The 13,093-nt window shown below is 39.4% G+C and overlaps 1 protein-coding gene across 25 annotated transcripts; it reads left to right on the plus strand.

Moving 5' to 3' along the window:
• Positions 1-39: 39 nt before the first annotated feature.
• Positions 40-9,914, plus strand: cg (zinc finger transcription protein combgap). Of its 25 annotated transcripts, none has more exons than XR_011416880.1 (13): positions 40-748; positions 3,044-3,180; positions 3,384-3,472; positions 3,963-4,310; positions 4,845-5,026; positions 5,236-5,341; positions 5,442-5,766; positions 5,833-5,997; positions 6,065-6,212; positions 6,272-6,405; positions 6,477-7,065; positions 7,748-8,118; positions 8,620-8,805. XR_011416880.1 is itself a non-coding variant. In XM_070209791.1 (13 exons), exons 3-13 carry the CDS (start codon positions 3,044-3,046, stop codon positions 8,833-8,835), a joined length of 2,439 nt encoding a protein of 812 aa, XP_070065892.1. In that variant the 5' UTR covers positions 42-480; positions 635-748; the 3' UTR covers positions 8,836-9,914. The 25 variants fall into 25 exon arrangements, 22 of the variants coding, with proteins under 22 accessions (XP_032292446.1, XP_070065890.1, XP_070065889.1 ...); XR_011416881.1 differs by having other exon boundaries at positions 5,236-5,338; positions 6,275-6,405; XR_011416882.1 differs by having other exon boundaries at positions 4,890-5,026; positions 5,236-5,338; positions 6,275-6,405.
• Positions 9,915-13,093: the final 3,179 nt, after the last annotated feature.

A 13,093-nucleotide genomic window follows, 5' to 3' on the forward strand; every position in this document is an offset into this window, starting at 1 on the left:
TGTGTACACACTGGTCACTCATACAAAATGGCGTCAGCAGTCGAGCACGAACACTAAGGAATTTTTCAGTGGTGTCTGTGTCTGTGAATTTATATTTGGGGTAAAAAAAACTGTGTGCGTTTATTTTGTTTATAAATTTTATTGCAAATACGGCACATAAATACATAGCGCGTACACACACACCAACACACACCAATTCAAAAGTGCGCTTATCAATGAATTGAATTGAATTTGAGGCAGCAGCAGCAGCAAGAAGCACGCCAGCGCCAACGAAGTGAATTTTTCGAGGGAACGGAAAAAAATGGCGCCCGCCTCAGCCACAGAAGCAAGTTGACTTTCTTTTCGGTGTGTGTAGTTCGTCGCCGCACTCGTCGCTCGTTTTCGTCGCATATTTGTCGCGATCAAATAGTGAAAAAGAGAGAAATATTGCAAATTGCATCAAAAACGCGACGTCGACGTACAGCAGGAGGCTAGTATTTTGTACGTGATTTTGTATAACTACATACATATACATATAATACAAATACAAGCAACAGAAAAGTGCAATTACATTTGCGTTTGGAAATTTTGCGCTTTTTTCTCTTTCGCCTCCCCCTTTTTCTGCTTTGCCTCATTTATAATGTGCGCTGCACAGAGCAATCCGCCGCCCTTCGGCTACACTTGGGGTTTTGCAGACAACGGCAATCGTGCCGCAGAATCAGTTTTGGAGATATCGCCAAATATTAACTACACTGTCAGTGGGGAATCGGTAAGTGAAGTCTCAATTTGTATGTATACTTCGAATTTCCTTCGTTGCATATCAATTTGTTTTATTCTTTTTTTCATTGTTTCTTTCCTTATATCGAATGCGAGTGCTTTTGCAAGTGCAAGCTGCTTTGCTAAATAACCAATCGACCCAACGAACTAGCTAGCCAACCCCCCTCCAGCCACCCACGTAATATATGTTGCTGTTGCTTTCCCACAGCGAATCGTGTTGTGTCTTCTCTCCGCTCCCCTTTTGTACGTTGTTGTTGGCCTAACAACAGCGCCACATACACACAAGCACACCGATTAGAGATGGCCACCTAATGGTGGTCGTGTACACGAATAACACGATTAGAGTTTAAATCTCATTAATTCTCTGCTAAAGTGTCAAAAGTGCTACTGCTATTCACATACAAAGTACAGCTTTAAAGCACATTTAATTATCTCTCAATTTAAAATTATATAATTTTCATGTAGCACGACATAATTGTTATTGGCTGACAAAATTATATGTCACGCTCCCATCACTAATACAGATACAGCTACGTCGTTCGCTCGCTCGCTCACTCGCTGGTTTTGCGCTCTGTATGTATAAGTGCATCGGCCATATATATGTGTATGTACGTACGCAGGGTTGAGCGCGTGTATGTATACACATACGATATGCATACATACGTGAAGGCTCAAATACAAGAAAAAAAACCAGCTACATATACTTTTATGTAACTGCGTTGGTCATGCGAATGCGAGCGAGTGTGTTAGAATTCTTTTACCATACATTTATACGAAATTTTTTCGTTTCCATTTCATTCGTAAACATTCATAATTTGGTATTTGTAAAAAGTATGCGTACGTAAGGTACATACATAGCATACGTATGCATGTAGATTTGATTGTATGCAAACAAACAAAAATACGCACGTTGCGCTGCAACACGCGGCGGCAGCTGATTTCAATGCAACTCCCATTCTCCCGTGATAAGGCAATTTAATTAAACTATATGGTTTAATTATTAAACGTGTGGTAGGCGAAATCTACTATAGTATGGCGTTGGCAAAAGCAATCGAATATAATCGATAAACATATATATATATATATATACATAAGCATATTTTTCCATTCATCTAATTTACTGTAAATTTATTTCATATTGGTTTTTAATCATAAATTTTTATGTTGCGTTTCTGTTCATTTTGTGCGTTCATTTTGTTTTTGTAAAACAACTTTTCTTATACAATTGGCAGTACATTTTTTCGTTGGCATGAGAGTGCAACCCTATTTCGCTGTGTTTCTGCCTTCCTCTTTGCGCACGTTTGTGAACACTTACACACGCAGACGATGTTTCGTTGTGTTTGAATTCGCCGCCGTGTTCTGGCGACCATTTTGTGTGCATGTGTGCGGCAGACGTCAATTCGCCGTTCGTTGAATATTCAACACTAACACACTCGCAACGCACGCACACCTGAATACGACGCTCTCTTACGGACGCATACACACCCAGTTCTCGGTACATTAGTGTGCGTGCGGTACGTGCGTGTGTTTTGATTACACTTGCTTACGTTTTGGCGCTCAACAATCTGTCAAAAGTCCAATTGTACACACGTTCACACACACACACACACACACTCACACACACACTGCTCGAGCGCAGTGGAAAAAGCGCGCGCTTTGCTGTCGCTGTTTCGTATGCTCTTCTTCTTGTTCTTCTGCCGCCGCTGCTGTTGCCGCTGTCGCCACCGCCACCGCTGCTTGCATTCCTTTCATTTGGCATAGTGTTCTCTTCTTTTTTTTTATCAACTGTTGCTGCGCCAATGCGCTGCGCAGGTGTAGCGTGTTAATAAGACAAAATGAACAACAAAAACAACAAAGCGCAACATAAAATACAAAAATACTACTATGAATCGATAATTGCAGTGGCAACTGTACTTTTGTACTAATCATTAGCATAGAATTAGATTAATTAACCTAACCCAAAACTATGTATATTGGATTAATTAATGTGTTATGCAACGGCGTTCAGTGTTGAGCAACGCTGAAAAACACTTGCACTTGCATTTCCTGTAATCTGTTCGGTTTTTGGGGACAAATCAATCAATCAATATCAATCAGTCAATCAATCAATCAATCAAACAAGCAAGCAAACAAACTAACAACAGACATGAACAATCAAAAGCAAAACAAATCGAGTATAAAATGCTATCAAAATAACATCATCCATCATCCGTTATGAATCGTATTTGTGGAGACTTTTTGGTGCATCTGAGTTATACTGAAAACAATGTGTACACACCCGTTTTAGATGCCCTATCTGTTATCCACGGATGGATCATTGGCCGTACAAAAGGATGTTAAAGGTGCACTCAGCAGCAATAAGGGCAATGTCGTTCGGCGCATGTTCGTGGTGAACGATTCCTCATTTGCGCCCGGAACACAAAGGTGCGTTTTCAAAGACAAAACTTAAAACAATCAGAATCTCACCATAAAAAAAAAAAGATAAACAAAAAAAAAGTTCCATAAAACAAGAAAAAGCTAAAATAAAGCCTCGTTTTTTTCTCGTCCGCTTCGATGCGCTCTTTCTCTCTCTCTCTCTCTCTCTCTCTCTCTTTTCCCACTCTCTTTCTATCTCTATCCATCCACAGAGTAATTACCACAGGCTCCGCATCGACGGTGGTCAAAAAACAGGACTCTGGTCAACAGGTGTTGAGCATAAATTCGCTCGATAAGAACTGTAAGTGTTCGTCGTTAAAAATCAGTTTTTAAAAACAAACGAAAATCTGTTTGAGAAATCAAATACAATTAGTGTTGCACGCGTTGTTGATGTGTTGTAATCGATTTGATTTGAATAATCGATCGTTAGGGGTTTTCGCTAATCGATTGTTCTCTCTCTTCTCTCTCTTTCTCTCTATCTCTCTACTCCTCTGTTTCTACTCGCTACTTTCCGCTCGCTCGCTGTACTCTCCCACACCCCCCCCCCCCCCCCCCCCCACTAAATGTAATATTCACTTTCTGGAACTCTGTTTCTCTCTCTCTCTCTCTCTCTCTCTCTCTCTGTTGTCGCTGTGTTTGCTCTTGTATTGCTGTCACGCATTACCAACACCAACACTACCACTACCACCCACCCCCTCATTATTCCCCGCCCCTTTCCACATCATTCACCTACTCTCTATACACTCATAATACACACGACGGGCGGCGGGCGGCGGGCTGTGGCGCATTAGATCTTTTGGTCGATCAGGCAACAGCGGCAGCAGCTGCGGCTGCAGCAGGTGGAGGTGATCCGGCGTCTGCTGCACATCATCATACATTGACAAATGGCAGCATTGTTGATGCCAAAACTGGACAAACGGTATTGACCACATCGGGTGCTGCCGCGGCCGCGGCCAAATCGCATTTTAGCTCAATTGGTGCACTGCATCTGACCCAAGAGGAATGCAATGAGATCTTAATCAAGCGCGCCATTGCAGCCGGCCACGGCCACCATCAGACGCACACAATCACCGCTGGCGACGGAGCGCACCACCACCACCACCACCACCATCATTCGACGGCGCCAGGCGCGACACCAAGTAAGCATCTCAAATCTGTGTTGTGCTCGAATATCTCCTCCTTCTCCTCCTACAACTCTCCTCAACTGCTCAACTGCTCTACTGCTCTACTGCTACTGCTATACTCTGGCCTCTGGCACTGGTATTCGGTGTATTCTCGTTGCTTACCCGTTGCGTCACCTTACGTTATGCGCTTACGCAACGTTACGTTACATCATGTCTCGTTACGTTGCGTTACGTTTTGCGTCCCTGCTTACCGTATATACAACTCTTTTTATTTTTCGGTTCAAAATTGAATTTTGTTTTGTTTTGTTTCTTTTCTTTTTTTTTTTAGTTTAGTTTTCGTTTTCTAAAAATATACAAAAAAAAAAAATAAAAAATATATATATTTTTATTTTCTTTTCTCTTAATTTTTTTTTGTTTGGTTTTTTTGTTTTTTTCTGTTCGTTCTGTTGAGTTTGTGTTCGGTTCGTACTTTTGATTTTCTTTCTTTGTTTATCTTCTCTTTTATTTTTGATATCTTCCTTTGAATTCCATTTGGTTATTGTTCCGTTGGCGGTGCAACAACACTCTTAGGTGACATACTTCCTGGTATTTCAGTTCAAGTACAGAAAGTAATACAAGGACTCGAAGAGAACGAGGACTCGCAGGGCGACGCACCCAACTTAAAGTTGGAGCCAGGCACATTAGAATTGTCCCCAAAGACCGAACTACAGGAATCAATGCATTTCAGCGAAGTAAGCCCAACATTTATGCTACACAAAAACACTTAAACAAATCAAATCAAATCAAATCAAATAAATTAATTTAAAAAAAAAGAATAGTATATTTATAAATTAAATATTCCTCGCGTTAAATAAATAGTAATCAACGTCTCTCTCTCTCTCTCTCTCTCTCTCTCTCCCTTTCTCTCTCTTCCGTCGTCTCTGTTTATTCTCCATTTTAGACCGACGCCACCATCAAAAAGGAGCGCCCGTACAGTTGTGACGAGTGCGGCAAATCCTTTCTGCTCAAACATCATTTGACAACACACGCACGCGTGCACACAGGTGGTTGTTCTTGTTCCTAGCACATACCCATTATTAAAGCGAGCAGGTCTAACCCCCCAACACTCTCTTCCCCACACTCTCTTTGTATCTGTTCACTCTGTAGGCGAACGTCCACACATTTGCACCCATTGCGGCAAAAGTTTTGCGCACAAACATTGTCTAAATACGCATCTACTGCTCCATTCGACGGATCGGCCATATCAGTGTCAGGAGTGCAAGAAGAGCTTTACGCTTAAGCATCATCTGTTGACGCATTCGCGTGTCCATAGTCGGGAGCGGCCATTTGTGTGCCAGGAGTGCGGACGTGCATTTCCCCTCAAGCGTCATCTGGTCACGCACAGTAAATTTCACGCCGGCGAACGTCCCTACGTCTGCGAGGAATGCGGTGAGAGTTTCGCACAGGAGAATCACCTGATTATGCACTCGCGGTTAGTAGCGCAGACACACTCTGTCTTACCTAATACATTAACTAAAGCAAGCAAATTGTTTTGCAGCTTTCATGGTTCATTGAATCCATTTGTTTGTGCTGATTGCGGTGCCTCGTTTCCACGCAAATTTCAATTGGTTAATCACGGACGCATACACGGCAAGATACCACACTCCTGCACAGTTTGCGGCAAAGAATTTCTACAGAAGCGCACCCTAGTATCCCACATGAGGTAAGCCGTCTGTCTATACTCCAAGCTCAGTTTTTAATAACATTTGTTTTTTTTCGGGGTTTCTTAGGCGCGTACATACCGGCGAGCAGGCGCATCCCTGCGTCAGCTGCGGCGAAGGTTTCCTCACCAAGGCGGAACTGCATCAGCATGTCCGTGCGGCGCACAACGGCGTCAATCCCAATACGAGCAGTGCCACCATTATAGCCAATCAACAGGTATGCTTAACAAGTTAAACTCAATTGGTGCATCATGTTTAATTAAATTGAAATTCAAGCAGATACAACAGCCGCATCATCATCCAGGACATCCGCAGACGATCACCGTTGTCAGCAATCCGGCTAATTCAACGCTGCTCACCGTCTCCACAACCGATGCCAATGGCGTTGCGCGTCCACAATTCGTTTGCCGGTAATACTAATTATATGGCTGTTATTCCTTACTTAACATTTTGTTAATAATAAAACTTTTGGTCGTTATAGCGAATGCGGCAGCGCGTTTAACAGCCGGGAGGCGCTCGCCTTGCACTTGCGACTGCACACGGGCGACAAGAGCCTTATGACCGATCTGTGCGCTTTGACAGCAGCGCTGCCCGGTCACTTTTTGAGCACGGCGAGCCTCAATCCGGGCACTGTGGTAACGGCCAATCCAAATTTGGTGGGCCAGAGTCCGGTGCCGGTGCAAATCATATCATCCACCGGTCAGGTGATGTCGCAGACCACGCTGGTGCAGGCCGCCAATTCGACCCATCCGCAAGCGGTTGTCACAGCCGTGCCCACAATGCCCGTCCATGGGCAACAGCATCTGCAGCACATCCAGCAACAGCAGCAGCAACAGCATGTGGTCACCGTATCGCCGGCCAACAAGCCAAAATCGCATTTCTGCGCCAGCTGCGGCAAGGGATTCGCCGCCAAGCACGGCCTCATGCAGCACAATCGACGACATCCAAACGGCGGCTGCACGGTGCGCACCCATGTCTGCGAGTGTGGAAAGGCATTCTTCCAAAAGAACCATCTGATGCTGCATCAGCGCCAGCATTTGGAAACAAAGCCAGCCATATCGCAGCAACAGGTATGCTAAGTGCCCAGCCCAAGACCCAACAAGTCCCCACACCCAATCCATAGATACTACCTACACACACACACATATATATATATATATACATATAAATGTATATATATATATATCTTCAATTATTCAATTCAATTTAAATTATTGTGTTTTCAATTTGCTTTGATTTATAAAAAAAAAAAGAACGAAAAGAAAGAAAAATAAATTTAAAAACTGGCATAGATTAACATATAATTTAATTAGTTTTATATTATGTGGGAGCAGTTAGTCTAGCCTCTAAGCTATGCAATTTAATTTAGCTATTAACTCGAACTAAGCAATTGTTACCGAGTATCAACAATAACAATAATAATAATATTAAAAACACCAGCAGTTAAATGCTTTAAGTTAAATGTTGTAGGTAGATCTCGAGGCTTTTGTGTCGGTCTGTTGAGAAACTTTCATTTCTTTTTCCATTGAACTCTATTCCAAGTTTATTTTCCGATTAGTTTAATATAAATAAAAATAACAGCAACTAGTTACATACAAACATATCTTTGAAATTCTTGTGTTGCGTTTCTTAATGTTTTATTTGAAATATATAATTGTGTAAAATGAATCACAAACAAAACAAAGAAAAACAAAAACAAAAACAATAATGAAAATCACGAAATGATAATTAATTAACTTCGAATACTTGCAGCTTGTTGTACCAACTACTTCTTACTAAATAAACAATAAAGAAATAGATCAACAAGATCAACTGAACAATAATAAAAGCTAAAGATAACTACTTACACTCACACACACACACACACATATGCACACACACGCACACACACAGCCTGAATGTTCGTAAATACCAAAGCAAATTCTATTTGTAAAGTGCCGTCTGTCTGTGTGTGCGTGTGTGTCTGTGCGTGTGTGTGTGTGTGTGGCAGACTCTTTGAAAAGAAAAACTTGATAAACCAATAAAACCAAAATAAAACATAGATCAAAAATACTACAGTAAAAACGTTACAATATTCTGTAATACGTGCACGCAAAATAAAGGCTTCACTGTGCGCGTTTTAGGTGTGTATAAAAAAAAACAAAACAAAACAAAAAATATATATTCCAAATTGTCCCAATAATCAAATACTATAACATACGTATTATTGTCATGTGTATTTAGCAATGTGTCCTATAATTATTTATGTACAATTATTATCTTCTTTGTTTTTTTTTTTTTGTTTTTTTGCGTGTCTGTGCCTGTTGTCTCTCTCTGTGTATGTTGTTGTTGTTGTTGTTTTTTGTGTATTTACCTATTTAGCTATACCCTAGTTTTCTGTGCTCTTTGTTAAATGTGCCCTCATTCCCAAAAAAGAAAAATCAAAAACAAATGCAAACTACAATTTTGAAATGTTTCGATTTCGTTAGAACCCATCCCTCCCCCTCCACGCCCCTTTTTTTCAATTTTGCTTGAGCGTAATTTTAGTTTAGTTTTTATAAATACATTTTCCATATATGAATACATTTAAGTTATTTTTATTGTTGAGCCAGAAAAGATTTGCTAAAGCCTTGAACTCTTTGCAGGAGGCTGACGTGCAGCAGCAGCAGCAGCAGCAACAACAACAACAAGCGGCCGCTGCGGCTGCCGCCGCGGGACAACAGTCCACCCAGGTGGAGGTGCAAATAATGCCCGGTGGCCATGCCAAGGTCATCAAATACGAGATCTGTCGAAATGTGCTGCAGGAGGAGCAGGCGGGGCAGCAGCAGCAACAGCAGCAGGCGTCCATGCATGCTGAATAAGATAGGAGGAGGGAGGAAGAGGAGGGAGCAGAAAGGGGGAGAGAGATAGTTGATTAAATTTGATAAGCGCAGTTAATTTTATAGCATTTTTGTTGTAACTTTTTGTAAATATACAAAGCCAATTTGTGCAATTGCAATTGCGCGGCAAAAGATTGCTCCCCACACACACACACACACACAAACACACATATGTACACCCACCCACGCACACAAGCAGAATTATATAGATATATATATATATATACAGATATATAGAACTTATCAAGAGGGCAGCTTTTACAGGCTACACCCACACACACACACAGCTAAAAGTGAATGAGAGATCCTGGAGCGTATATGAGAGTTAAGCGATTCCCTTAGTTTTATGAATTTAGTTACCATTTAGCTATTAATAGACACCTAGCTATACACACCACACACAAATACTACACACACCCACACACATATGTACATCAAATACAATTGTAACTGTAACTATAGATATTCTGTTATAATTTCTTTGTGATGCATTGGTCGCATCTAAAACAAGAACCTCGTCATAAGTTGCAAAAGTTTTTATCTAATTACATTTTAATTGTAACTTTTAACACACACACACGCACATATGTATATACACACATATATATACAAATTGAAAGAATTATCTATATATATATATATATATATGTATGTATATGGCATATGCCTAAACATATAACGCCTAACTGTAAACTATGTATACATATTAAAAAAAAAAAGAGAAAAATAAATATTAAGCATAAAAACAACTGCAACTACGTTTAGTTTTAGGCACGCTAATTAACAATTATTATTATTATTATTATAATTATAATTATTATAATTACAATGAATACGTACATTTGCGAACCGCACTCTGCGTCGCGATCATGTTGTTGTGGGCGTGATCGTGGGCGTTTGTCCAGCACACTCACACACACACACACACACACAGACAGACAACATTTTCAAGCTTGTACATAAAAAGGAAAAGAAAAAACAAAACAACTTGCAACGTGTAACCAGAACTAGAACTTAAGTGAATGCAAAACAGGTCTAAACTGAAATTTAAAATAAAAGAATGAATATTCAATGAGTGTAGCCGGTTCGGTTGGGGGCGGCCACGCCCACGCCCACAGGCGACTCTTGGAATAGGTGCCTGGCACAATAACTAAAGAAAAACTTTAAATACGACCGGAAAGCAGAGGGAAAAAGAAAAACAAAATAAATATAGAAGCATAAATAGTTGATAAGTGTAACGTTTTAGTTGTGTAACAAAATTATAGACAACCGTAAATAATGCAAAATTGAAAAGAAAAAACAATTAGTTTATAGACACGCACACACACACACACGCATACACACACACACGCATACACACACACACACACACACACAGTTCCATCAATAAATGCACGCTTTTTGTGGCAAGATGAAATGCGATAGAAAGAAAGAAACCAACAAACAAATCTATTATCAAAACTGTAAAAATACATTTAAAACAAAAACAAAAAGAAAAGAAAAGAAAACAAACAACTTATACCTTAACGTTAGGAATGCGTTCAAATAAATGCAACAAGTAAATCGATAACATAATCCGATAAATAGATGAACCTAATATTAAGCGTATATTTTAATATGTAAGCCTTAAAGAAAATACGACTATGAATAATAAAAAAAAAAGAATGTGTAACTGTAATTATTGACAAAGCCGTTCAATTAATTGTTGTACGTAATCAAAGTGTGACCGTATTCAATTGAATTTTTGTTCAAAATGAAATTGCGCCTGCTTAAAAGCATTAAAATGTTCTTTTTTATTTTAGACTTGATTCGAAATGTAAAAAGGAAACTATTAATTTTTTAAATTAACATATCTTGTAATTAAATACTAAGTTTTCATCCTTAATTTGAATCCCTATTGAAGATATCCTTAATTTAAATAGTGTGGCTAAATTAGACCTAAAACTTCTGCCAATATTCTGATTTTCTGTATTAACTTTGTTAACTAAAGCCGAACATATGTAAGTGTGGTATGCCTATTCTAATTGGACTGTTCTCCAATGAGTCCAACAAGTCGCCTCGGATCTTTCGAATATTTTGGCAGTATCTTTCAGTTCATGTTGATGTCATACATAATTGCAAATTGGCAGCAAAGTAAAAACATTAGTCAAATCGTTTATATTTCTCAGATAACAGAGGCCTCACTTTCTGCAATAACAATTGTTGGCCAAAAGAAATGTTGCCTGCAAATGCTTTAATAATTTATTTATAGATTGGCCGATTAAACAAACAAACAGAACAATTGTGAGCCAAAATGGAATTGTGCCTTGTGAATTATGAATCAGCCGGCGGTTGGCTTGATCCGAGTTCGTTCTCTTCTCCGGGCAGCTACTTAAAGCGTTTCATTGTTAGGTAATAAGTAAACAGGTTAGCCAAGCAAGTTCTCTTCTAGTCGAATAAGTTAATATATGTATAACATTCTCAGGAATTTTACTCAGCCTAATACATGTTGAGTTCCCAGTTAGATAAGATACAAATACCCATACATAGCAAACATGTGTGTAGCTTCGTTTTGTTGTGCGATAAAGCGAAAATGTTTAGCATTTTTTACTAGCCATACCCATTAAACGAGTTAACGTGGTCTAGACCAGTTGTGAAAGGGTTAAAGTATGTTTAAAACTGAGACAAATCTACGTATATATAATGTATCTCAAGGTTCAATGCTCCAGTATCTGAATTATTTAAAACCAGATAACTTGCACAAATGTGAAGTAATTGTTTAGAGATTTGATATGGATATATTTGAGCATATTAAGGAACGATTCTGAAACTTTCACAATAATCGCTTGATAATTACGCGAGTTATGCAGAATTGTACGTAGTACAGGGTATAGCTAGGTCTGCTATTCGCCTTGCGGCGCTTGCTAACTATTCGTAATCATTTTGACTTAATGCAAAAAATAATTAGCGTTGTTTTTACATGAAGTCACGAAGCTACTAACCAAAAAAAAAACAAACGAAAAACCCAAAACGATTTGACCATATGGCGCTCCTAGGGAAGGCACGTACATATCAAACATTTGACATGCACAGCCCTCAAGTCGTCACATCTCATTCATAATTTCAATAGTTTGTTAATTGTTTATGTTTTTTCTTACTGGCGTATAGCATGTAATATGCATTATTATACAATTACGTGAGGCTCTTGCCTGGGATTGCATCATCCTGTCGACCTTATTGAGAGCCTGCCAAATATTGTGCCCTAAAAGTGCATTGCCGGACATGTTGGGTACTTATTTTCGGCATGCAAACCGTATAAGGGCCTGACATGGGCACTCGCTAACTTGTCTTCGTTTTTTATTTATTTTACATTTATTTTTTGTTCATTTTCTTGAGCATTAAATTAAAATTAATTGTGCTTGCACAAGTGGCGTATAAACATTTCGTGGTTTGCCTTCGCAATTCTGAATTTCAAATTCAATTCCAAGGAAAAGTCCGTGACATGGCAAAAGATGTCATCATCCCTCCAAATAGAAAAAACAAATACTCCCAACTGAACGCTGCACATTATACGAAATATTCTAAATTGGCGAATGCACCAAATTCCTACTGGTTTTCCAATTGGACACATTTGTCTTTAATCCAGTTGGCGAATTCGGGTCGAATTTTGCGATTGTGCTTTGAATTTCAAATTTGTTTTTATTCATTTTTTTTTTTTTACCCACAGTGCGACTTTTGTTTGCCACTTAATTGTTATTTTTTATTTTGTTGTCTATTTTTGTTATTTTTTTTTTTAAATTTTTTTTATATGTATGTGTGTGTGTCGGCGCGGCAAACAAGTTTTGATTGCTCGAGAGCCTCGCATGAAAATGAGTCTTGGCTGATGACGTCATAAGTTGACTGTCGCTGCGAATTAAGCAACAATTGAGTTTAGTTTTCTTGCTAAGATTTAACTGTGTGCGCCTGTCTACGCTGCATTTTGGAGGTCGAATTGTTTAAACTTCAACCTGGCTGTCTGTCTGCCATAGCACATATATACGTACGTACTTAAATAAAGGTTAGTCTGCGAGCTGAGAGCTCTTTTTATGGGCAGAACAACTCGCAGCATAATTTTGAGTAACACCCACCTAAGGCCGCTATAAATCAATTGAGCATCAGTTCTCGCGAATGCACAATAAAATATATCTGAGTATATCTAGTCTGAGCTTATTCGAACGCTTTACAAGCACGGATGCGCCCACGTATCCGTTGAGCCAGACAT

The sequence above is a fragment of the Drosophila virilis genome, chromosome 5, assembly GCF_030788295.1.
Source record: "Drosophila virilis strain 15010-1051.87 chromosome 5, Dvir_AGI_RSII-ME, whole genome shotgun sequence".
Classification (NCBI taxonomy): domain Eukaryota; kingdom Metazoa; phylum Arthropoda; class Insecta; order Diptera; family Drosophilidae; genus Drosophila; species Drosophila virilis.